The sequence below is a fragment of the Trichosurus vulpecula genome, chromosome 7 (genome assembly GCF_011100635.1).
Source record: "Trichosurus vulpecula isolate mTriVul1 chromosome 7, mTriVul1.pri, whole genome shotgun sequence".
NCBI classification, from domain to species: Eukaryota; Metazoa; Chordata; class Mammalia; order Diprotodontia; family Phalangeridae; genus Trichosurus; species Trichosurus vulpecula.
In genome coordinates this window covers 260,093,971-260,119,665 of record NC_050579.1, presented here as the reverse complement: position 1 = coordinate 260,119,665, position 25,695 = coordinate 260,093,971, and the positions used below count along the sequence as shown (strand labels likewise).

The following is a 25,695-nucleotide window of genomic DNA, read 5'->3' as shown; positions in this document are numbered from 1 at the left end:
AAAAGGTGGAAAAGCATCCCTGAAAAGGGTTCAGCAGCCATTACATCAGAGGTACTAGTCTTCCCTGAACACATCCTACACTACACAATATTAAACATTGTTTACTGACCACAGTGAAGTAAAAATATATTCAACAAAGCCTTTTAATAAAAGGATTAAAAATTAAAGACTGAAATGCTGATCTTAAAGAATTGGTGTTCATCAACTAAAAAGTTAATTTAAATAATAATTTCAGCAAAGTAGCAAGATATAAAGTAAACCTACATAAATCCTCAGCATTCCTATATATTACCAACAAGATTCTGTAGGAAGAGATTGCTAGAGATTCCCCATTAAAAACAACTCTGTAACCAGAATGGCCTTTGTTTTCTTTGAGTGACTCAGCTTACCTCATTGAGCCTCTGGACGCTGTGGCTTGCTCTTCTGGGGCAGGAAGTCCAGCCATCATACCAGGAATCAAAACTTCCTGTGTGATGAGTCATGGGCCTGGCTGAGGGAGGTGTTAGCTCCAGAACCTGGTCTACGATAGGGGGAGGGGCCAAGTCAAGAACCAATCGGCCCTGGTCATTCAGGCGGCGCTTGATGATGTCAAAAACTCTATAAGAGGGGAGAGGACAGCTTGAAGCTCTCTCTTTCCTTTTCCGGTTGGTGTGGGAGCAGCAGCAAGCAAGCGTGACTCTGGGCCAGCCCTTGCTCTCAGGCGAGCCCAGATGTTGGTAACTATGAATTGTATTGGGTCTGTCTGTTGATATTTGTAACTTGTTTGTATTTTGGTTTTGAGGTTCGGGGTGCTGGTTTGTTTTTCCCCCGAACTAAATGAATGTTTTAAACCTCAGGGTGCTGGCTTTTTTCCCCTGAAGTACGTGAATCTGTATTTGGTCTGTCTCTTGATGCTTGTCTGTATGCTCCCCTGAACTAACTGAATGCTAACTGAATGCTGGCATTTTCCCCTGAACTAAATGAATGTTGTCTGTATGCTAAGTGAATGCTGGATTAAAGTAAGCTGGTCAACCCCTTCACCGTGCTTTCCTTGTTTAAGCAGATAAAAAGAACCTGTGCTTTCCCGGCAGCCCCCTGGGTCCCGGCAGCCCCCTGGTGCTGGCTGTGGGGGAGGGATCTTACTCCCCCAGAGAAGCTGCTAGCTGGGTTGTTAAAGCAAACTCTAGACAGTATAAAAATACCTGGGAATTCACCTACCATAAGAAAGCCAGGGTCTATGTGAACAAAACCATAAAAAACTTTGTACACGAAATCAGATTTAAATAAATGGAGAAATAGTAATTGTTCATGGGTAGGCAGTGAAATTTTACCAAAGTTAATCTATATATTCAATAGCATCTCAATTAAATTACCAAAAAATTACTTTATGGAGCTAGAAAAAATACTAACAAAATTCATTTGGAAGAACAAAAGGTCAAGAATATCAAAGGAATTAATGGGAAAAAATGAAAAGGAAGGGAGATAAACAGTGCCAGATCTTAAGCTATATTATAAGGCAGCAATTATCAAAACCATCTGGTACTGGCTAAGAAATAGAAAGGTAGGTCAGTGGAACAGAATAGACATACAATCTGTAGCAGCAAAAGAATATAGTTACCCAGTGCTTAACAAGTGTAAAGACTTAAGTTTTGGGGATAAGAATTCATTATTTGGTAAAAATTATTGAGAAACCTAGAAATCAGTCTGGCAGAAATTGGGCATAGACCAATATCTGTAGCAACAATGCTACTTGCCACTACTGTGGCTGTGTAAGGCCAATAACATCAGCACACAGGAGGGCTGCTAGCACAGGTTTTTTGATCTGCTTTTCTAAGGAAAGCAATTTTAAGGGGTTAACAATCCTACTTTAATTAAACATACATATATCATTCACTTAGTTCAGGGGAAAAAGTCAGCACCCTGAACTTCAGAGAAAACACAAACAGAAATTACAAGCAGAAATTATATAAAGAGAGCAAAATAACACAAATCAACAGACAGGTTTCTAGCTGTCTGACCAAGACATTACATACATGGTTACCGGAGAGAGAAGCACAAACATCTGGGTTTTTCAAAGCTGGGAGGTGGGGGTGGGGAGGTGTTGGCTCCTTAACAGCTACCCAGAGTCTTGTCTGGTCAAATCACATGACACTCCTTGAGTGAGTGAGCCCCAAGCAAAATACTAACCTCCGAGTATATATCACTTCTTCAGGGTCAGAGGGCATCACAACCATGTGACTCAAACACATGTGACCTAAGCTTTCCCGTGACTTAAGCAGGTCATCAAACACTCCTGATTCAATCAAAGACTCTTGATTGAAACAAAGGCAAGACTCAAAAGCATTTGATTGCCTTAGTGCTGAAAAGCATTCCAAAACAAAGGACAACAAAATATCCCACTTTATTTGTCCTTACAATATTTCACACCATTTACACCATTTAAGGTCAAAATGGATACATGACCTAGATCTAAAGGGAGATATTACAAGAAAATTTGAAGACTATGGAACATATTACCTATTAGACTTATGGATAGGTGAATGATTTATGAAATAGAACAAGAAATAGAGTGTTGTGAGATGCAAAATGGATGATTTTGATTACATTAAATGAATAAGTGTTTGTACAAATAAAACAGATGTAGCCAAGATTGGAAGGAAAGCAGAAAACTGGGGGGAAAATTTATAGGCAGTTCCTCAGATAAAGGTTTCAGTCATTCCCCAACTCATAATGGTCAAAGAATATGAACAGGAAGTTTTCCAATGAAGAAATCAAAACAATTTATAGTCATATGAAAAATGCTCTAAATCACCGATTAGAGAAATGCAAAGTAAAACAACCTTGAGTTATCATACTACACATATCAGATTGGCTAAAATGATAGAAGGGGAAAGTGACAAATATTGGAGGGGATGTGGAAAAACTGGCACCCTAATTCATTGTTGGCGGATCTGTGAGCTGATCCAACCATTTTGGAGAGAGATGTCCAAAGAGTTATTAAACTGCCTATACCCTTTGACCCAGACATACCATTATTAGATCTGTTTCCCAAGACGATTAGGGAAAATGGAAAAGAACTTACATGTTCTAAAATATTTATAGCAGCTCTGTTTATGGTGGCAAAGAACTGGAAATTGTAGGGATGTCTGTCAATTGGGGAATGACTAAACAAATTTTGGTATATGTTTCTATAAGAAATGATAAGCTCAACTATTTTAGCAAAGCATGGAGACCTCTGTGAAATAATGAAGAATGAGCAGAACCAAGAGAACATTGTATACAGCAACAGCAGTATTGTTTTAAGAACAACTTTGAGCAGCCAAGTCATTCTGACTATTATAAATACACAAACTAATCTATGAAGGAAGATACTGTATGAATCTAGAAAGAAATATTGCTATGGTGTAGGAAATAATGAGCCAGTTGATTTAGAAAAACATGGAAAGACTTGGCCATATGAAGGAAGATGTTATCAATCTTCAGAGAAACAGACGATAAGAAGAAATAAGTGTAGTATGGCCTTACATATTTGTATATGAGTATATATGTGTATATATGTATGTATGTGTATATATATATGTATATATATATATGTATACATATATATGCTTAATTGTAGCCTTCTTTAGGGTGGTTGTGGGATGAGGGTGAGGAAAAAAATATGGTAAAAAGTGCACAGCAGAGAACAAAAGAAAACGAAGAAGGAAGCAAAGAAAAGCTAGGCAGCATTGAAAGTAATATATAGTATTTATTATATAGGTTGTCTTGAAATGCAAATTTATTGTTTTGTAATGAATCCTCCCTTATGGTCTGCTCTGTACATGGATTTTTTTCTTTTCTCATTTTGTATTTAAGTGTAAAATTAAAAAATTTACAGAAAAAGAATTGATGTTCAAAGAACAAATCATAGATATAATAGATAATTCAACAACTGCACACACAAAAAAATCAAAACTGAATGTTGCAAAAATATAAAGAATAAGCATGACTCGGGCAGCTAGTGGCGCAGTCAGTAGAGCACCGGCCCTGGAGTCAGGAGGACCCAAGTTCAAATCTGGCCTCAGACACTTGACACATGTACTAGCTGTGTGACCTTGGGCAAGTCGCTTAACCCCAATTGCCCTGCCAAAAAAAAAGAATAAGCATGACTCAAAAGAAGAGATGGAAGAAAGTACTTTTATCCCCACCCTTTACAGAGGTGGGAGGGCCACAAAGGTAGTACATTTTACATATTTTCAGACTTTTCCAATGTGTTGGTTGGCTATTCTAATTTTTTCCTCTTCTTTTTCTTCTTTGGTTTTAAAAAACCCCCACTATTTGTTATATTGGATGACTCTCTATGAGGGAAAAGGAGAATACCGAGGTAAATTATAGAGATGTAAAAAATATAGAAATAAACACTTATTTTCAATAATAAAATAAAAAAGTTAGCTAGTTTATTTAAAAAAAAAAAAACAGGAAAAGCAAATTGCCAAGATTAACAGAAAAGGAAATAGAATATTTACCCCCGTTTTAGAAAAAGAAATTGAGCAAGCCATCAGTGAACTCCCTAAGAAGAAATCCCCAGGGCCAGATGGTTTCACAAGTGAATTCTACTAAACATTTAAAGAACAATTAACTCCAATGCTATATAAACTATCTGGGGAGATAGGTGAAGAAGGAGTTCTACCAAATTCCTCTTATAATATACAAACATGGTTCTGATAACTAAACCAGTCAAACCAGAGTCAAAACAAAGAAAACTATGGACCAATTTCCCTAATTAATATTGATGCAAAAAAATTTAAATAAAATAGTAGCAAGAAGATTACAGCAATATGTCACAAGGATCATAAACCATGACCAGGTGAGATTTATACCAGGAATACAGGGTGCAGTAGCAATTAGATTTGAAGATCTTTCCCACCCATTAATAGGCCATGTGACCTGCTTACCTCACAGGAAACCTAAGACATATGTGGCGGGAGGAGCTTCCTGACAGGAAAAGGAATTTATGTCACAGAAAATGAGAGAGAGAAAGATGTTATGGCTGCTAACGGCCACCCTTGTGATTGTTAGAACTGAAGAGGCTGACTTAGCTGTACTGTGAGTTTGTTTTGGGGGAGGAGGGAGTTGGAGAGGTTTTGGGATGGTGAGTTTCCAGGCTGTGATATGGTGTTTTAAGTTCCTTGCTGTTATGATAAAATGGGCTGACTGGCTGTAGGAGCTGAACAGTTGGTTATGGGATATGGTTTTCTGGTGTCTGAATAAATGGTTTACTTCTACCTTCTGTGTGGAGAGTCTCGTATACTTTGCTATACAGAACTACATAGGCATTTTGACAATTATCATCTACGTTGTTATTATTGCCTTACTGTTTCACAGGGCTGGTTCAATATTAGGAAAACTATGAGCATAATTGACCATATCAGTAACAAAAACTATAGAAATCATATGATCATCTCAATAGATGCAGAAAAAGCTTTTGACAAAATACAACACCTATTCCTAATAAAAACCCTAGAAGGCATAGGAATAAATGGAGATTAACCTTAAATGATGAGTAGTATTTATCTAAAACGATCAGCAAGCATTATTATAAGCCTTCCCAATAAGATCAGGCACAAAGCAAGGATACCCATTATCACCATTATTATTCAATATTGTACCATAAAAGTTAGCTATAGCAATAAGAGAAGAAAAAAGAAATTGAAGGAATTAGAATAGGCAATGAGGAAACAAAACTATCACTCTTTGCAGATATGATGGTAAACTTAGAGAATCAATTTAAAAATTACTTGAAATAGTTAACAGCTTTAGCAAAGTTTCAGAATATAAAATAAGCCCACATAAATCATCAGCATTTCTTTATTACCAATCAAGCCCAGCAACAAGAAATAGAGAAATTCCATTTAAAATAACTGTAGACAACATAAAATACTTGGGAATCTACCTGCCAAGAGAAACCCAGGAACTATATGAACACAACCATGAAACACTTTTCACACAAATAAAGTCAGATCTAAACAACTGGAAGAATATCAATTGCTCATGGGTAGACCGAGGCAATATAATAAAAAAGACAATCTACCTAAATTAATTTGGTGCCATACCAATTGAACTACTAATCTATTTTATAGAGCTAGAAAAAATAGAAGAAAATCCATCTGGAAGAAGAAAAGGTCAAGAATGTCAAGGGAATTAGTGAGAAAATATAAAGGAGAGTGGTCTAGCCATATCAGATCTCAAACTATATTATAAGGTGACAATCATCAAAACTGTTTGGTACTGGCTAAGAAAAAGAGTGGTGAATCAATGGAATAAATTAGGTACAGAAAACACAGTAGTAAATGACCATATAGTAATCTTATGTTTGATAAACCCAAAGACCCCAGCTTTGGGGACAAGAACTCACTATTTGACAAAAACTGCAAAACAGTATGAAACTATGTATAGACTAGCATCTTACAACATATACCAAGATCAGATCAAAGTGGATACATGATTTTTTGTTTTACTTTTAATAAAGGGTGATACCATAATCAAATTAGGAGGGCAAGGAATAGTTTACCTGTAAGATCTATGTAGAAGGGAAGAATTTATGACCAAGCAAGAGATAGAGAGCATTACTACATGTAAAATGGATAATTTTAATTATATTAAATCAAAATTTGGTTCCCTGGAGAAGTTCATCAGCATTATATGTCAGTTTCATGCTTCCACAGGTTCTGGATAATGGACAATGCTCTTGTACTTTCCTAATCACCAGTGGAGTGAAGAGCAGGATTCTGTGTTGCTCCCATGATTTTTAGCATGATGTTTTCAGCAATGTTGTTGGACACTTTCAGTTAGAATGATTTATGGCATCAAGGCTAGCTACTGCATTGACAGTAAATTATTTAACTTGAAAAGGCTACAAGCCAAGACTAAAGTGGATGGAGAGTTGGTGCATGACTTTTTGTTTGCAGATGATTGTGCACTCAGCCTCTGAGGCTGAGGTACAACAGGGTATAGATTGATTCTCTGCTGCTTGTGCTGATTTTGGCCCAACAATTGACACCAAGAAAACACAGGTTCTCTCTCCACCAGCCAGCACCTTGCAATCCATACAAGGAACCGCTGGTTACAGCAAATGGAGAAATTTTGAATGCTGTTGCATGCCCCTTGCAATAAATGATATCTAACTGAGATTTGCCTCACAAAACTAGCCTCAGGCCCAGATGTATCTATATGTATATTCTATCAAACATTCGAAGAAAAAATATTAAATAAACTATTTACAAAAATAGGAATAGAAGAAATAGAAGAAAAAAGAAGCAATGTTAACAAATTCCTTTTATGCTACAATGTTCTCAACAAAAGGAATAAAATATACATAAAATAAAGAAAAGGGTGGGGTTGACATGATTTTCATTTTCATACCAACAGGAAAAAGAAGGACTGAAAATATCCAGAGAGTTAAGTGTAGAAACACATTAAATTAAACAGGAATAGCAAAAGGAAAAGGATAATTGGTGATTAGTGGTGGTGACGGTGGTGGCAGAAAGGCGGGCTCCTTCCTCCACATTCTTTGAGGATGGCTGCAAGGAGTGTTCACGCTCCAGAATGAGGGCTGCCCTTCAGACCTTTGAGACCATGGACCACTCCGTATTATCATACCACAGGTGGGGCACCCGCCTCTCAAATTTGCTTACCCATAGATCCGGTCTTGTCAGCTTGGTCCATTCTCTTGGCATTCGAAGCCCCTACTGATCTCATCTGACCTTTTTCCACATTATTCTGCTACTCTCCATCGAACACAGGGTTCAATTTCTGACTCTGAGATTTTAATCGGTCTGGTTCCTTCCTTCCTTTCCCCTTCTACTTGTGGAATTGCTGTCCAACTCAACGGACAACTTTCCGCATGAAATCTTTGGCAATTTTTCACCCATTGAATGACCGTCTCTTCCCTTGAACTTCGCATAGAATTTTCTTCGCACCTCTTTTATATATAAGGTCTTCTCTAGAGAGAGAGAAAAGAGGGAGATAAGGAAGTATGGCATAGTTGGCTCTCAGAGGAAAGGGGCTCTCCTTTCGCTTTTAATGTTTTCTACCCACAAGAACTTATGTAATTTACTAAACTTCCTTGGGCTTTCATCTGTAAAATAAGCTTCCATTTTTCTGGATCTATCTATGATCCTTCAGGTACTAAGGTTATTCTTTGGATAATTTCTATATAATCTCCTCAGAATAATCTGGTTTATCTCGTTTGGCTTTCTCCCAACTTCTACATACAAACCGTTAATATATTTTTGTTGAATTAAATTAAATGGATGCATCTCCAACTGCCCATCGGATATCTCCAGTTGGATGTTCTATAGACATCTTGGACTCAACGTGTCCAAAAACGAACTCATCTTTTCCCCCAAACTCTTCTTTTCTTCTAAATTCCGTATGACTGTCCAAGATGCCAACGTCTTCCGAGACATCCAGGCTTGAAACCTCGGGGTTGTTCTAGACCCTTCGCTCTCTCTCTCATCCCTCACATGCAACTTGTTATATTCTACCTTGCCAACATGTCTCATATACACCCTTCTCTCTGACAGTATACAACCCTGGTGTGAACCCTCCCTCTCATCTAGACAATTGCAATAATCTATGGATTTTCTTCCCTTGCGGGGCTCACCGTGTCATCCCCCTATTTAATGAACTCCAGTGGCGCCGCTCCGTTCGGCCTTTGAAGCTCTTTCTAACGCGCACCCTTCTTCCTTCCTCTGCAGTTTTCTTACACCTTACTCCCCTCCGGGTACTTTTCAATCCAGTGACACCGGCCTCCTCTAACAGAATATCACGTCTCCGAGTCCGGGGATCTTCCCGGGGTGTCTGTCCCCAGTGCCTGGGATGTTCTCTCCCTCCTCCTTTCTCTCCCGCAGCTTCTTCGGCTTCCTTTTCTTGCCTTGGGCAAGAAGCCTTCCAGACCCTCCTTAGTCTTAGCGCCTTCCCTCTGAGATTGCTCCAATGTATCCTGCCTGTAACTTGCTGGTACCTAGTGATCATTGGACTGTTTGGAGACAGAAACAGAAACAGAAGCAGAAGGGAGGCGGCCGGACAGGGAGCGAACGATGATAATCGGCCAGATGGTGCAGTGGGTAAAGCGCCAGCCCCGGAGCGCGAACAGAGCGGAGTTCAAGTCCGCCCTCCGCCTCAGCTTTCCGGCTCTCGGGATGACGTGTTCTAAGTCACTTTCCTTAAGGGCGATGGAAACGGTCACGATTGTTATTACTAATGTCATTTCCTTTTATTACGCCGAGTGAACTACGGATGGGAAGCAGACAGACACACAGACAGAGACGACAGACCCTCCTCCCTACCCCGCTTCCCCCCAAATGGGGCCGGATACATTCGGCTCCATTGCAAACAAAACATCTTCGGTTTCCAAGGAGTTTGGGATTCTTCTCCCTGCTCCCGCCCCTCAAAAAAACAGTAGAGGGAAGGGACATGTAGGGTTGGAAGAGAGGACAGAGAGACTAAAGATAACTAATAAAGAATGAGAGGAACCTCCGCAGGTTCAGAGACAAAAACCTCACCCTCGGCAAAGGCACCGCTGGGATTCGAACCCAGGATCTCCTGTTTACTAGACAGGCGCTTTAACCAACTAAGCCACGGCGCCAGGAACTGGGAAGTCTTTTCTAGAAAATCCCTACAAAGGATTAGGGTTTGAAAACCAGTTGCTTCTGCTCCCCGAATCCTCCTGAGCGGGGGCCGCCTGGGAGGCTTCTGCCGCCCGGACTCTCGCTCTTCGCTCCGCTGTTCCGCGCTCCCCCGTCCTTTCCTCCCCCGCCCCCCCTTCCCTCCCCAGAGTCTGCTTTAACCCTTCCCGCTCCTAAAAGGTCACGCAAGGAATGGAGGCCTCGGCGAGGCCTACGATCCCGGGGACCGAGGGTCACGGCGTGAGGCAGAGGCACGGTGACTGCTACGGGCGGAGGTCCGCTTGCTCGGGCGAGCGCCGCCCCAGCAGATTTAAGGAGAAAAAGAAAACGCGTAGTCGGCAGGATTCGAACCTGCGCGGGGAGACCCCAATGGATTTCTAGTCCATCGCCTTAACCACTCGGCCACGACTACCATAGCCTCGACGTCTTCTCCCCTGCCTTTCTGAGCCTTCAGCGGGATGCTGCCCACGTCCAGACGGCGAATCTGAGGCGTCAGACACCCTCGGACCTACCCCCCTGCCCCGTCTGCCCCCTCTCGCCTTTGCCCCTGGCCCGGCATAAACTACCCGGCGCGTATTCCGCGGACTCTCGATTCCACGCTCCTCCTCCGCGGCGCGGAGCTTCCCAGGGTCAGAGGCAGCGCGCGTGGAGTTCAGTGAACTTTGGGGGGAGGAGAGGTGGCGGGAGGGGAACGCTGTTGAAAACAAACGCTACTTTCCCAAACTCTAGGGGGAAACTTTTTATGGACAAAAGTTAGCACCCTGAAAACAAAAACCCTGGCCCGTACGGGGATCGAACCCGCGACCTTGGCGTTATTAGCACCACGCTCTAACCAACTGAGCTAACCGGCCCACGGAAAAGCCGTGTGGAGAATAGTTTATTTGGTGCTATCGCGGAATGATGAAATCTGAAATTAACCGATCTAATCGGCCCGCGGCCCCGAACAGAAGCTAAGGCCCTCCCCGTGAGTGACGGAGGCGATAGGGCTCGTAAAGGTCCTCGTCGGCTTGGGAGCTGCCTGCACCCACTCTGGACCGCCTGCCTTCTTCAGCCCCTGGGAGCCTCGCGGGCTCCTCCCTCATCTCCAAGCTTGCACAATTGATATGCGTCCTGGATTCCTCCCCACCCAGGCGCTCGTCTCCCGGCGTACACCTCTCATTTCTAAAATGTCGCGGGGGTGGGTGTCCCGTGCGGGTGCAACCATTATCCGCATTTGACAGATGGAGTAGGAGGAGGAGGCTCAGAGGGTTAAGCGTGCACGCCCAAGGTCACGCGAGTCAAAGCTGAGCCTGAGCTCTCCACGTCCAGCGCCGCGCCGCCTCCCTCACATCCATCCGGTTGCTACTAATTCTGCCTCTTGGACCCCCATTATTTGGGTCGCGTGTGTGCATCCGCCATTGTGCCCTCATCCCGGAGTCCTCCTCCTCCTCCTCCTCTCCTGCCTCTTCAGCATCCTGTGTAGAGGACCGGGCCACACGCCCTCTGCCCACGGGAAGCTGTCGGGAGACGGCTGGGATAAACCGACGGCTAGGTCACGATGCCGAAGGCGGTACTGAGGGCACTCAGCCGTCCCCGTGAGCAGAGGCGAGAGGAAGCCTTCTTTGTCCTCTCCCCACCCTAACCGGCGCATCGCCGAGGAAAACGAAGTCACGACTAGTTTCCAAAACAGACGACAAACACAATACCCTGGAAACAGTCGAGGAACCAACAGAAACACTGCGTTAAGGAGTGAGGAAAGTAATACACACTTCATGAAAACTCTTCAGACGGAGTGAAAAAAATTCATTAGCCAACAGACAGCCATTGTGCAAAATCTCTCCGAGGCCAAGCCTTCAATGTGTCCCCTCAGTCCCATCTCATCCGCCTCTTCTGCACATGGCTCCCATCATTAACCCCTCTAATTTCCCACTTCCTTGGAGCGGGCATTCTCTCCTCCCTCTCACAGCCGAACTCCTTTTAAAAAATGCTGTATCTACTACTTGCTTCACTTCCTCCTCAGTGCTTTGCAATCTGCCTTTCCAAGTTCATCCCTCAACTGGACTTGCTCTCTCTCCAGCAAAAATCTAATTTAATCCTCAAATCTGATGGCATTTTCCGGGGCCTTATGCTCTCTCTGCAGTATTTGACGTTGACTAGACTCTACTCTTGAATACCTATCTGATAGTTCTTTCTCAATATCCTTGGCTGGTCTCACTGCCTTATTTCTCTCCTTTCCAATCACTTCCCCAATAAGTAGCAGGTCTGTGTTATTGCTAATTAATACACCCCGGGGTTTTACTATCGCCTCAAGGACCACATATTAACTCCGGTTACCTTTCTAGCACTCTCCTTCCAGGCCCTTTCCTTTCCCCCAGTTTGAAAGACTTACTCAAGCACCGCCCTCTACAAGAAGCCTTTCCCATGTCCCAGTGCCCACCGTTCCCAAATGACCCTGTATTTATTTTGCACACAACCTGATTATACTATTTAAAAATTTTATTTATTTTTAATTTATGGAACAAAACAAGCATTTCCGTAACACAGTATAATAAATATTGCACATGAAACAGCAAATCTATTATGTACAACTTGCTATTCCTTTATCAGACAGGTAACATTGACTCTGACTCCGGCCAACTTAGGGCAGGAGAGCTTCTAGCACTAGAAGGTTCACTCTTGATCCCAGTAGACAGGAAGACGGGAAGGGAGACACGATGAGCGGTTAAATAAGTTCACTTTATTCTAGTCCTCTTAAAGGGGTTGCCGATAATGGGAGTACCAACTCCTACAGCATTGCCTAATTACTCTTCTCACAGGGGCGGATGAGAATACAGTAGGAGCTACAACTCCTACAGGTCCCCTAAGTCTAGATGGGGGCCAGTCGAGGTTAACACACATTAACAAATCCCCCGAAGCCTTGATGGGGCCGATCAAAGCATTCCTGCTTTGCATTCTCCACCCTAAGCCTCAATGGATGCTGGTTGAGGAAAGCACACATGCACATTACCCTTGGGCATTCCTATTCCCCCCTTGCTGACCAGTGGCCACTTGATTTATAGGGTAACAGACAAAGAAGGCAATTTGCCGGCAATAGCCTCACAAGTTTGCATTAATTGATCCTTAAATCTCACTTTGCAGTCGTAGTGGGTATTTACCAGCTGAACTCAAATGTTTACATTATCTTAAGATTATATGATGCGAAACTGTGGTGATGTTTACAAGCAATGAGCCTGGGAACTACCATCTAAAAGAGAGTAACAAAATCCACCTTACATACATCCTTTTAACTATATAATAAATTTATGATGCGAATCCCCCCCCCCATGGCTACCATTAGACACACACACATATTGTTGTACCAGAAGCAAGCGAGACACCACAGAGTATAAGTTTTAAGTGGAGAACTCATTAGCCGGCGGCCATCGGGGGTACGACACCACAAATCAATGGCCAATGTGTTGGGGTGATGGCTTGGCTTATATAGGATGTGGGGGGAAAAACAGGAACAAAGGTCTTGGCTGATCAAAAGATTCAGTCAGGTTATCGTACTAGCGGGATAATCTCATTTACATTCCTTGGAGGAGCCACGGAGTCCCAGGGGGTTTGCTAAATGCCAAAGATATCTGAGTCCATTCTTTCTGGGGGTGCTTCTCAGTAGATAGGGGTTTCTCAGGGGTTCCTAATTTTCCTTGCATTACATATACATGTCTATTTTTACATATATATGTAAAATCATTCTATACACACTTCTATTTATCAGTTCTTTCTCTGAATGCAGATAGCATCTTTCTGCACATGTCCTGTGTAGTTAATTTGGGTATTTACAATAGTCAAAATGACTTATTCACCCAAAGTTGTTCTTAAAACAATATTGGTGTTACTGTATACAACATTCTTGGTTCTACTCATTTCAATCTTATTTTGTGCATCTATCCATATTTTTCTGAGATTGTGGAGCTCATTATTTCTTATAGCACAGCATGACTGACTTGTTCATCTATTCCCCAACAGAGGGCCATCCCAGCAATCTCCAGTTATTACCACAGAACTGCTATATTTTAGAACTTATAGATTATAACATAACACAATACTATTTCATGTACACTTTGTAACCTCCTGCAGAGCTGAGCAGGAATAGTTTCATTATCTTTCTATCCCCAGCATCTAGCAGAATGACCTAAACATAAATGTTTATTGTTTATGCTAATCCCTAAATGTGAAGGCTCAGCTCTGGGGCAATGTCCTCTGTATTCTAGCTCCTCACTGTCCTGGATGCAGCATGTTGCTGGGTGCTTTATTACCCTCACTCTAGGTGGTATTAGATTTCTTTGCGTACAAGCCTTTCCTCCCTAGTTAAGCTCCTTAAGGGCAGGGATGCCTGTCTTGTCTCATGCTTCTATTCTCAATACCAAGCACAATGGGTTCTGAGGTTACTCCACAAAATGTTGGCTGAACTGAACTGAATGATGGGTAACAGGTGAAATGTTTGGGATGAGCTCTGCTGGAGGTGTGGATGCCTCTTTCCCTGCCTGGTCTGACATGCAAGCCTTGCTCCCTACCCCCACCCCCACTGAGAAACATCCACACAGGACTCAAACGAGGCAGCTTTGAGTTTTATTGAGGATAAAGTGCTGTGCTTGCTGTGCTCTGTCACCACAGAAACGTGTTTGTTAGTGCTGTTCTTCACATCCCAGGTGCAGAGCTAAGGGATAAGGCACCTGAATGAAGCAAGGACGATATATTACGACACAAGTGGGCTCTTCTCCTTCAACAAATCGAGAGTAAAAGTGGAGCCTGACTGCAGGTCCCTGGGCTGTGGCTGAAGGAAGGGGAAGTAAATGAGGTAGATTCATGGAGAAGCAGGGATCCAAAAGCCTACATTCAAGTCAAGAAAGAGTGGGGTGCACTCAATCCTGTTAGGTGGTAGGAGGAAATGGCTGGGGTAGAGCTTCCCTCGAAGTATCAGCTATTCAGGCGAAGGATAAATGCTTGCTGATTGGTTAGAAAGCCATCTATTAAGTTACAACGGAGTTGCCATCTGTATTGCTGAAGTTCATCACCGAATGAATTCAGATCCTTGATGTACTGCTGTGAAGAATGGTCCCAGGTATCTCAGGAACTTCAGACACGGGGGGTTCAGGGTCTCTGAGAGAAAGGCAGGAAAGGCTGAGTCTGGGAACCACATGAGTCAAGACAGGAATCTCACCAAACTGGAACCGATGTGGCCGAGGCGCTTCTAAGAAGAGAAGGTGGGGGGCTGAATCCTCATGCTTCAACCCCCACTTTCCTCTTTTATGCCCCGGATCATCCCCTTCTATCCCCCTTGGACTCCAGCATGTAGCCCCCAGCTGATGACTTCCCATCCTCCCTTTTCCTAGGGACCTTAGGGTCTGAACCATCTTCAGCCCTCACCTAATGGTATGACTCTGGTGGGTTTCCTCTCAAGTTCAAATGTAAGAAGAATAGGTCGGAGAACAGAGGAGCTGGCACAGAGTGTGTGAAGGAAGAGCATCAGGGAATCACCTGTTTCGCCAGTGAACTATAAAAGGACACAGCCTAGTCATTCAGGACCAAGATTCCAAATTACTCCATTGCCATTACAGTCCCCCCTCCCTTCTAAAATTCCCCCCATCCCTCCCACTGGGACCCAGATTCTAGAGCAAGCTGACCTCAGGCTGGGTCCCAGCTCTGGTAATGTGTAGGGCAACTCTCCCAGGTACCCTGACCAGCTCTAGCAGTGAGTCCCACTCAGCTGGAGACAGGCCCAGGGCTACTGCCACCTGCTGGTTGGTGCAAGTCACTACAGCTTCTGCAGTTCCATCTTCTACCAGGAGCCTGGGGATTCATAGGGTTACCTGTTAGAAAGGTTCTTAGAGAACATCTGGTATACGCCCTTACAGTGAGGCCAAATGAGGTGAAGTGGCTTGCTTCTAAACTGCTACTAAACAGAAAAGTCGGGATTCAAAACTGGCTTTCGGTTGTGTGTGTGTGTATGTGTGGGGTATAGGAGTGGTACAGGGGTAGGGGGTGGGGTGGGAGAAGGAAGGGAAGTAGAGACAGAGAGAAGAGGGAGGTGTTAATGGTATAACGTGGGGTTATTACAGAGGAAAAAGGCTCTTGGGGGGTGGAGCCAAGATGGTGGCTGGAAAGCAGGGACTTGCCTAGGTTCCCCCCCAGGTCCCTCCAGATGTTCAAAAAAAAAAGTTGTTTTTGCATGCAACTGGGAAGTAAGATATACAGGCAATGGGGCATAGAAATCTATCTTGCCCTACAAGAAAGTAAGTGAAAAGGGGATGGAGGGGAGTGGGGTGGCAGAAGGGAGGGCTGACTGGGGAACAGGGCAACCAGAATATATGCCATCTTGGAGTGGGGGGAGGGTAGAAATGGGGAGAAAATTTGTAATTCAAAATCTTGTGGAAATCAATGCTGAAAACTAAAAATATTACATAAATTTAAAAAATAAAAGAAAAAGGCTCTTGTGATGACCAACATTTGCTCTCAGGGATTCAAGCTATCTCTGTAGCCCAAGCCTCTACACTTGTCTTTGCCCAAACGCCCAACCCTCTTCTTACCTGATGTTAGCCTGGCTCACAGCTGCCTTCGTGGGACACGGAGGGCCCTGTCGACTACACTGTCCCTAAGAAGAAGAAAACGGCTCAAAAATCCTTGTCTCACTATGTCTTCCTTGAACGCCTACTGTCCTAGCTCAATACCCTAACCTTATTTTTCTTTGTACTCCACCCCCCACCCCCGCGTATTGTACTGTGGTTCTTGAACTTCCAGCACAGGCCTGCATGCTGTCATTACTGCTTAGCCCTGTGATCAATTCTTTGTCTAGGATCTCAAGTGTGTTTCTTAGGCAAGAGCACCCAAGAACAAGCAAATTCACCCAGGTCACCAGACTGTGCAGGAGACCCATGCAGACTGTTCTGTCCTCAAGGGGGGCTCATGCATTCTCCCTCCTGGGTGCCCACCCAGCTCCCTGATTTTATGTGCTACTTCACAGAAAGTCACAGAACGAGAGAGGGGCTGGTGGCTTCCTTGGCTGCTGATATGAACAGAACCACCCTGCCTTTCCAACTGTATGACGCAGCACCTCTGATGATTTTATAACTGGCTTTACCTGAACACAAACACTTGTACAATGTGCACAGATCCAGAAGAGCTGCACGCTGAGGACAGACACCACATGACAGGAAGCAACAGCCTGGGTCAGCCCTGGGCAATCCCCCTGTAGTTCTGCCAGGTAGACATGGGGCAAGCTGGAGCTATGGAGGAAACATGGCAAAGTCAGAGGGCAGGAAGAACAGGGAAAGAGGAAGGAAGCAGGAGGAATAAGGTGGGGAATAGGCTGGTAGGGGAATGGGAATGGGACTACAGCAGGTCAAGGGGAATATAGGGTCAACTGTCGGGATATAGTGGCAAGGAGGGCAGGGGGAAAAGGGGAAGACCTAAGAGTAATCACTCTCCTAGAAGGGTTTTTCCACTCACTCCTATAGGAACTTGGGTCTCAGATAGTTGTCATCTAATCCCTTGTCTTCCTAATATTTCACTTCCAGCTTCTGTGAGAGACAGTTGGCTTGAGGAGAGGAGGAAGAAGTATGATGTAAAGAAGTAATTTTCATGAGGATTTATACGACTTTGGAATCATGGAGAAGGCCAAAGACTGAACTTAAGAGGAATAATTTGGAAAGACTCACAGAAAAAAAGAATGTGGAGGACTCAAGTAAGAGGAGGAAAAAGTTGACAAATATAGGGAAAGAGGGTTGAGTCTGCGTGCTGAGGTGCTAATGAGGTAAGAAGGCACAAGGTGAGGTGAGTTCTTTAAGAGAGTTGGTCACGAGAGCTAGCAGCAGGAATGACAAAAGTCTGAGGATCTGGTTTCGGGATACTGTGGATCGAAGAAGGCCTTTTACAGAGTTGTGTATACAATGTGTGATGTTCGTATTTCCGTCATAGCCAAGGACTTATAATCTAGGCTCAAAGGGTCTAGAAGAGAAGATCGGCTTGAAGAATACCTCTCTTCGCTTCTCCAAGTCTATCAGGGAGAATTAAGAAATGTGGAAATAAGATAAATTAAAAGGGTCTGAAAAGGCAGAGGTAAAGCCCGACCTGTGACAGGAGAGAACGTGGAGGAATGTGATGAAGAAAAGAAAGGAAAGAACACCCAGAACAAACAGGAAGCTCTTCCTGAAGAAGAAGGGAATAGACCATCAGACGAAGCAGCAGGTGCTTGTCGTCCAGAGGCATGACAACTCATCTGCAGAGGAATCAGGCAAGATAGCAACCAGGAAAGCTGATGCTACCTCAGGCTGTACTGAGGTAGAAGGTCCAGGATGTTCTGTCCTGGTCAGACTCATGGCTCAGCTCTGACAGTCTGGAAAAGGTCCAGAGCAGGGCAAACAGGATGGTGGAGGATTTCAAAATTATGTTATATGAGGACTGGCTAAAGGAAATCGGAGATATTTAACCTGGAAAAGACTCAGGGGCCACAAGAGTGTTTAAATAGACAAATGGCTGTCATAGAGAAGAGAGAGTAAACATGGTCTTCTTGGCTCCAAGGGTAGGACCAGGAGCAAAGGGGAGAAGTTACAAAGAGGCCTCTTTAGGCTTAATATTCCTAATAATAACAGCTAGCCACAAATGGAAGGGGCTGCAGTACAAGTTGGATGACCACACCATTAGCAAGGACACTGTTAGACAGAGGCTGGCCTAGATGACTTTGGGGGTCTCCTCCAGCTGTACAATTTTGTAATCACTAACATCTAACCATGTTACCTGAGAAAAACATGACAGTGACAGTACCCACGGATATATGTATTTTAGATCTAGAAGCTTCTCCAAATGAAAAGGAATGACTATCTAATGAGAGAGAAGCAGAAAGAAAACTTCCTATTTCATAATGCCTCACAGCTGCAGGGATCCTCACAATCACGTGAGTAGATGCAGTATTATGACCTTTTTACAGAAGAAACAGAGGCACAGGGTTAAGCGACTTGCCCAAGGTCTCAAATGACCCCAGTGCTTGTCTTTGCACTATCTCACTTGGCCTTGGTGGGGAAATCCCGAGGCCTCAGCTGAGGCTGTACAGGGCTCGGCCTAGAGCAGGAGTACAGGGAAAAGAAGGGACTAGTCACTGACCTGGCTGGAGCCTCAGTGGGGAAACAAAGGATCCGGAGGTAGCTAGATGGCAGGAAACGGCAATAAACATTTTGGAACCTGCAGGTAGAGAGAGAAAGGAGAATAGGACTAGAGTGAGGGAGGTGAAGGAACCTGATCATGGAACTTCCCACCACCCAGGAGAGGTTGGGTTAACGCCAAGAGGAAGGTGGTTCAAAACATCAAGGTAGCTACAGGTATTATAACTAGTCATCTTTTGGAGAGGAGGGGAGAGGATGGGGATGGACAGGCACAGCCTTCTGGACTGTACCACAATTAGCAGGTTCTGAGGGGTAAGTAAAGTGGACCATACCAAGACTGGGAAAAGGGAAGGAAGCCAGATCATACAAAATCCTCACCTGGAGACTTTTCTTTCTAACTGCTGGAAATAGACTCGGGTCCCTGGAAGCAGCCCCAACGGTAAGGGTGGGTGTGGAGCCTCTATATAGACATCTATGGGAATTCGAGAGGCTGACGCATCCAAGACCACGGTCAACTTCACCCCATGCTGAGAGGCCTGGGAATTTCCTAGAGAAGAGGGGAAATGGGGTCAGAACCCTACCAGAACCTCATGCCCTCCCTAGCCCCCAGATCCCCATCAGATGGGTTTTCTTACCTTGCTGGGCTGTGCCTGAAAATGGTACACACAATGTCCTGGACAAAATTTCAGCAGAGAAGGACACAAATGAACCTGGGAAGCTAGAGTCAGAAATCTGGGTTTAGAAGGGGGACCTTCAAGGAAGCAGGAGAGAGACAGGGTCAGAGGGCAGGAGAAGAACCTAGGCTGATCCAACTTACTTGACCGGGTGGAAGGAAGAAGAAATCAGGCCAAACTAAGGAGAATAGGGAGATAATGCTTACCTGCCACTGAGAATCTCCGTCAGGGAGGATTCAGAGAGTCCCTTGTTTATCCCCAGCATACCTGGAATGCCCTGGGGGTTCCCAGGCTCCAGGATCCAGTCATCCTGGACAACGAGGCAGGAGGTATAGCCAGTCAACTCCAGGATCCGCTGGGAAAGAGAGGAGGAATCCCCCTCCTCCAACAGACTTGGGGGCTGCTGGAAAATTAGGGGGAGTTCAGGAAAGGAAAAGGCATTAGAATCCACAGAATATTATCAAAATACTTAAAACAAGTCAATTTGCTGGGTTTCCTCCACTCAAGGAGTATGAAGAGGTCCTCCTAGGTCTAGCCCCAAACCCCTTTCACAGCAGATCCCTTGTGCCAGATGCCTAAGTCACTCTGATCTATATGCCTGAAGTCAGCTACTTAGAATGACAGAATCACAGAAAGAGCTGGAAATGACCTTAGGGATCACCTTTATTCTGTCAGTGATGAAACTGAAATTCATAAAGGTCAAGGCAACAAAGTTAGCAAGGGCAGATTTAGGCCTCAAACTCAGCTTTCCTGACTCTCAGAATAGCGCATTTTCTGCCACATCATGGCTATCTTCTTTTCTCCCTTCCTCATAAAGGCAACAGGTGTGTATGATAGAATAGGGGACTCACAGAGGGGTCAGGAATGACGAGCCTATACTGCTGCCCTGGGTGAAGAAACTCAAACCATCGGATAGACTGGCCAAAGAAGACGAGAAAAACCTAAGGAAAACAAGAGCAAGAAGCCTGAGTTCTTGTGAGGGGAAAGGAAAACAAGGAGCTTGAGGCTTCAGGAATATAATCTCACCTTCTGATCCTGGTTCTCATCTCTGAGGGGCTCTGGCAGACTCCAGCCATTCCCATCCTTCCTCTGGATCCCTCCTAGCCAGGTACCTGATACATGGAAGCTAAGAGTGTGCTTGGGAGGCAAAGGACCAGCTCCCTGACAGGACTGATAATTCCGCTTCATCAGACATTCCTTATGAGACAGCAGCAAGAGCCGGCTCTGCCCTTTAGGGGTCCCTTCCAAGCGGGAAAATTTTGTGTGAGGAGGTCCCTGGGTGGAAGGATGACCACTGCACGGACTGGGGATGGGCAGGACAAGAGCATCGTCCAGGGAAAAGAGAACATAAACGCTAGAGGGAGAAAAGGGATGAGAATAAGTTTCTTAGATCCCTAGCTCTCTCCCCCCATCCTCTCCACCCTCCTTCTGCTTCCTCTCCAGGGAACCAGGAGCTGAACAGGGGAGGTACTGACTTAGTATGGCGCTCCTGGATGAACTCTGGCATTCCCAGCTCCTTCCAGGAAGGAAAGTTGCTCTTCACTTCTCTCTCTACCACCAGTTGGAACCGTTCCACCCGCACCAGAGAGCCTGCAGGAACACGTGACGCATCAAGCCAATCCAGCAGGAAGAGATATTAAGAGAAATTCTATTTAAAATAATTGCAGGTAATATAAAATACGTGGGAGTCTATCTGCAAAGACAAACCCAGAAACTATAAAACACAATTAAAAACACTTTTTACACAAAGACAGATCTAAACAATTGGAGAAATATTAATTGCTTATGGGCAGGTTCAGCCAATATAATAAAAATGTCAATTGTACCTAAGTTAATTTACTTGTTTACTGTTATGCCGATCAAAATACCAAAGACTTATAATATACAGTTTGAAATTTGGAACTGCTAGGCCACTTTCACATTTTTTTCCCCTTATATTCTGGACCTTTTGTTCTTCCAGATGAATTTTATTATAATCATGAGAAAGAAGCAAAAGGCAAAAGAACAAAAACAAAAGAGAAAAAAAGGAGAGCAAACAGTTTGCCTCAATCTGCATTTAGACTCCGTAGTTCCTTCTCTGGATGTAGATGGCTCTCTCCATCATGAGTCCTTTGGAGTTGTCTTTGAACCTTGCGTTGCTGAGAAGAGCCAAGTTTACCAAGGTTAGTCATCACACAATCCACATATCTGTGGTTGTGTATAAAGTTCTCCTGGTTCTGCTCCGCTCACTATTTTAGTTTTTAAAGAGTCCATTTCCTGGATAAAGTTTACCAATTTCTTTTCTAGACTAATTATTCTCTTACCAATTCTTCTTCTCAGAGGTTTTATTTCATTTTATAATTTTCTTATTTAATTTCTTCAAGGTATTTATGTAGTCCTTCTGGGAAATCCTTTCCCTTGGGTTTCTAACTGAATTCCTATACAATTCTGGGTAAAAATAATTATTTAGTGTAGTTTCTCTCAATGGATTTCTTGATCCCTGTTAGGTCTGGTACAAACTTCAGGATTTTTCTGTAGTGGTAGGTCTGAGCAGAAAGACCCCTAATTGGTCAGCCATCCTAGACAGAAGTGCTTCTTTTGCTCTTAATCTTAAGCCATCTTTTTCAACATTTTTTCCCCTGCTTCTCTAGATCCACTTTTGTAAAGAAATAGCAAAGAATTAAAGTACACACCAATTTGATTTGAAAAACCTTATCTAGGTGTCTGTAGGATTTTTCTACCTGAATATCATTTCAACAAATGGCATATAAACTGCAATTATCTTTGTGGTGGCCTTTCTTTAATGCTCATAATGATAGAGGCAATACTAGACAATGTCTTATTGCCTTTCAATACTTAATAAAGCCACATTTATTTGTTTCTCCAAGAAAGACTGGTGAGCCAAGCTTCCACTTAACTGCTCCTTCGCATCTGGGTTCCATTTCTAGCACAAATATCAAGAGTGATATGATTAAGCTGTTTGAGTATAGCTAAAAATGGTCTGGATATAATGTTAAATTATATTGTTTCTGGAAGATTTGAACCTAAATTGAAGATTGTATTATGAGTATTAATATTTTTTTCTCCAACACTACCTCCTGACAGAGGTAACGGACTCAAGTTGTAGAACAAGACATAGATTCTCAGACACATCCAATGTGGCAATTTGTTTTGCTTGCTGATATATTATTTCTTAAGGTTTTCTTTTTCCTTTTTCTCAGTTGGGGGAGGGAAGATAAAGGAGAGAAGAGCTAGAGATAGATAGGGTTGCAAAAAAAAAAAGAAAATCAACAATAGTGGGTCACTGAAACATGGTTTTGAAACTCACAGGAGAAAAAAGCACAAAAGGAATCACAGACAAGCAGAACAGCTCTGAAGGTAATTTATTATAAATTATTATTACTAAAAAGAAAAGCAAGCTGCATTATCAGTGAGGTCAAACTCAAATAGAAAGAGGGGCCACTAAACTGTACATAAGGATCCTTGTAGGTGACATACTGACTTAGAAAACCGCATAGTAACATTATCTATGATCTAATGTATTTTTTAAAACATATTTTGTTAAATATTTCCCAATTACATTTTAATCTAGTTTGGGCTACACTGATGAGTGCTGCCAGCTGCAATGCAGTCTGCAGCTATGTTTGACACCTCACCTGTACGTTATAGAGATTCAATTTCAGATACAACCTCTTTCTTTCTGTTCTATTGCCTATATGTATGTGTATATACAATACATATGTGCACACATGCATGCATAAGTATCTCTACATATATAGAGCATATATGCAATAATTATTACATCAATAAATTATATTAACACAGCTATATTATTGTATGTAATGTATTTTATAGTCTATATTATGTAGGGCTATATCATATAGTAATACATTATATGAAACAGTCAATATAATTATGTAACTGTTTATATGAATATAATGGAAATGTTCATTTTAGTTGATGTCTGTTAAGTTCAGATTTTTTAGTGGAAAAAAAATTAATATTTATAAAAAATCTAAACATTGTGTAATTCTTAACGGTCTCTATCCTCTTTTATATTACCCTAAAGGCCATTTTATGTTCTTTGCTTCATGCGTTGCCATGGCCAAAGAATTCATTACCAACTGGCCATCGCACGCTTGGACTTCCTCTCTCTACCTGGATCAGCTAGGCCTCAGAACGCTGCCCAGTCAAACCTACCAGAGCTTACACTGGTAGGCAGCACAGCCTCAAGGATCAAGGTCACTATCGTTCAGTCATTTTCAGTTGGGTCCGGCTCTTTTGTGACCCCACTGAGGGTTTTCTTGGCAAAGATACTAGAGTGGTTTACCTTGTCCGGCTCATTTTACAGATGAGGAATTGAGGCAAATAGAGTGAAGTGACTTGCACAGGGTCACACAGCTAGTTAAGAGTCTGAAGCCGTATTTGAACTCGGGTCTGCCTGACTACAGAGCCAGCACTGAGCCACAAAGCAGCCCCCAGGATCAAGGCTCACCTCTAAGCTATTCTGAGGCACCTAAGGACTTTTGTGAGGTAGGTAACACTATCGTCATCTTCCCATTTTACAGGAAATGGGGCCCAAGCAGACGACACCCTGATAACTAAGTGGTGGAGCACAACAGGAAGCCAGATCTTATGAACTCCCAGCCTAGCGCTCGTTCCAACACCACCACTACACCAGCTCTCCTGGGCTTCTGTTCATCCCCAGTGACAGAGGCTATTCAAACCCGAAAGACTCCAGGTCCTCCGTGCCTCCTGGGGATTAAAGATGACGATGAGGATGATGAAGATAATGACGACGATAAATAATTTATACAGCGCTTACTATGCGCCAGGCACTGTGTTAAGTACTTGATAGCTATTATTTCATTTTATCCTTACAGCAATCCTAAGAAATGCTATTATAATCTCCATTTTACAGATGAGGAAACTGAGGCAAACAGGTTAAATGACTTGCCCAGGGTCACACAGCTAGTAAGTGTCTGAGGCTGGATTTGAACTCAGGTCTAACATCTAACTAGATTCCGCCAACATGTCAGATCTAGCCATGTCTTCCCAGTCCTTGCCTCTATTATTCTCCCACTATATAGAGTCCCTCCCCAGTCTGATATGCTCGAATTCTAATTCCTTTACATCTCCTAACAGTGTCTTACCAAATCAAAGAACTCTTACTCTACGACCCTCCACTCGTCTCTAAACCCCAAGAAATCCTTTGGGAAATGATAATGGTTTCCCCTTTTTATTACTGAGTAATGTGGCACGCTTGGAGTTGCAGTTTAGGCCAGGAACATCATTCCTTTTCACCACCTGATAAATCAGACCTCCCAAATCTCTGTGCCCTCCCACCCTTGTAAATCCCAGTTGCTACGTCCTCTCAAAATGCTCAAGTCTGAGCACGTCAACCTGCATGTTCTATCTTAGCTCCTGTACCTATAAGCCGGGGGTCAATAAAAGCCTGAGAAGGCTTAGGCAAGAGTAGACAGGGTAGGGAACCACTTTGGTCTCGAAGTTGCAGCCAGCCCCGACGAGATGAAGCCACCAGGACCCCCAGGAGTACCTGGGGGAGAAAAAGACAGAGTTGACCAAAGATAAAAGGCCTCTCCCCTCAATAGGAAAGAAGAAAGGGGAAGCAAATGCTTAGAGAATGACTGCAGGTGGCAGAGCCTATGAGAAGGAATAATCTCACTTACCGGAGGTGGTTGGAAAACAGAGGGTGAAAAGCAGACCCAGGACCAGGCCAGACGGGAATTGAGCACACAACTTGATAGGTAGGTAACCTCAGGCAAAGATAACAGGGTCACAGGGTCAAAACTTGCCCAGGCCCTGTGCTGCCCATCCTCCTTGAAGGCAGCCAAAGCTGGGAAGGAGCATGGAGGCTGCAGCAGAGAACACTGGATTGGAGAGAACAGAAATACGTCTTTGCTTATCACGGAAATCAGTCACCTGGACCTTAGATCTATCCCTTAAACCTTCATACCTCCTGGAGGGGACAGTGATGTGGATCCTCTAGGATTTCTTGATATACATTCCGGATGGGTCTCCCAGGTGGGGCTAAAGCATCCAATGCAGGAGCCAGGAGCAACTCTCCCACTCCAGGGGTCCCAGAAGCTGAGCTTTGTAGCAGCTGACGGTGCCTCAGCAAACGAGGGCATAGCCTTGGCCAGGGAAGGAAGATTATCTCCCTGACCTTGCAGTCACAGATATTCATCCCTCCAGTGCCTGACTTTCCCAGACTTCCTCCTCCTCCTTTTCCCCCAGCTATCCCGACCAGTTCAA

At 43.6% G+C, this 25,695-nt stretch overlaps 1 protein-coding gene and 3 non-coding genes across 6 annotated transcripts in view; all 4 read right to left on the bottom strand.

Annotated features, from left to right (window-relative positions):
- Positions 1-9,533: 9,533 nt before the first annotated feature.
- Positions 9,534-9,607, bottom strand: TRNAT-AGU. Its single transcript has one exon. It is a non-coding gene; the product is annotated as a tRNA-Thr (tRNA).
- Positions 9,608-9,977: 370 nt separating this feature from the next.
- On the bottom strand, positions 9,978-10,059 carry TRNAS-AGA. The gene has a single exon. It is a non-coding gene; the product is annotated as a tRNA-Ser (tRNA).
- A 365-nt stretch (positions 10,060-10,424) lies between these two features.
- Positions 10,425-10,498, bottom strand: TRNAI-AAU. The gene has a single exon. It is a non-coding gene; the product is annotated as a tRNA-Ile (tRNA).
- Positions 10,499-14,221: 3,723 nt separating this feature from the next.
- Positions 14,222-25,695, bottom strand: part of CTC1 (CST telomere replication complex component 1) — a 30,067-nt gene continuing 18,593 nt past the window's right edge. Inside the window, exons 9-23 of one of the 3 annotated variants that reach the window (XM_036768806.1) lie at positions 25,397-25,574; positions 25,110-25,310; positions 24,850-24,976; positions 20,916-21,030; positions 20,467-20,794; positions 20,292-20,381; positions 19,647-19,843; positions 19,402-19,484; positions 19,145-19,313; positions 18,768-18,845; positions 16,750-16,894; positions 16,199-16,263; positions 15,296-15,461; positions 15,039-15,165; positions 14,222-14,862 (exon numbers count right to left, since the gene is read on the bottom strand). In XM_036768806.1, the coding sequence (XP_036624701.1) occupies positions 14,696-14,862; positions 15,039-15,165; positions 15,296-15,461; positions 16,199-16,263; positions 16,750-16,894; positions 18,768-18,845; positions 19,145-19,313; positions 19,402-19,484; positions 19,647-19,843; positions 20,292-20,381; positions 20,467-20,794; positions 20,916-21,030; positions 24,850-24,976; positions 25,110-25,310; positions 25,397-25,574 (2,236 nt within the window). In that variant the 3' untranslated portion in view covers positions 14,222-14,695. The remainder of the gene's footprint in view (positions 14,863-15,038; positions 15,166-15,295; positions 15,462-16,198; positions 16,264-16,749; positions 16,895-18,767; positions 18,846-19,144; positions 19,314-19,401; positions 19,485-19,646; positions 19,844-20,291; positions 20,382-20,466; positions 20,795-20,915; positions 21,031-24,849; positions 24,977-25,109; positions 25,311-25,396; positions 25,575-25,695) is intronic. The other 2 variants (XM_036768808.1, XM_036768807.1) reach the window with 2 other exon arrangements.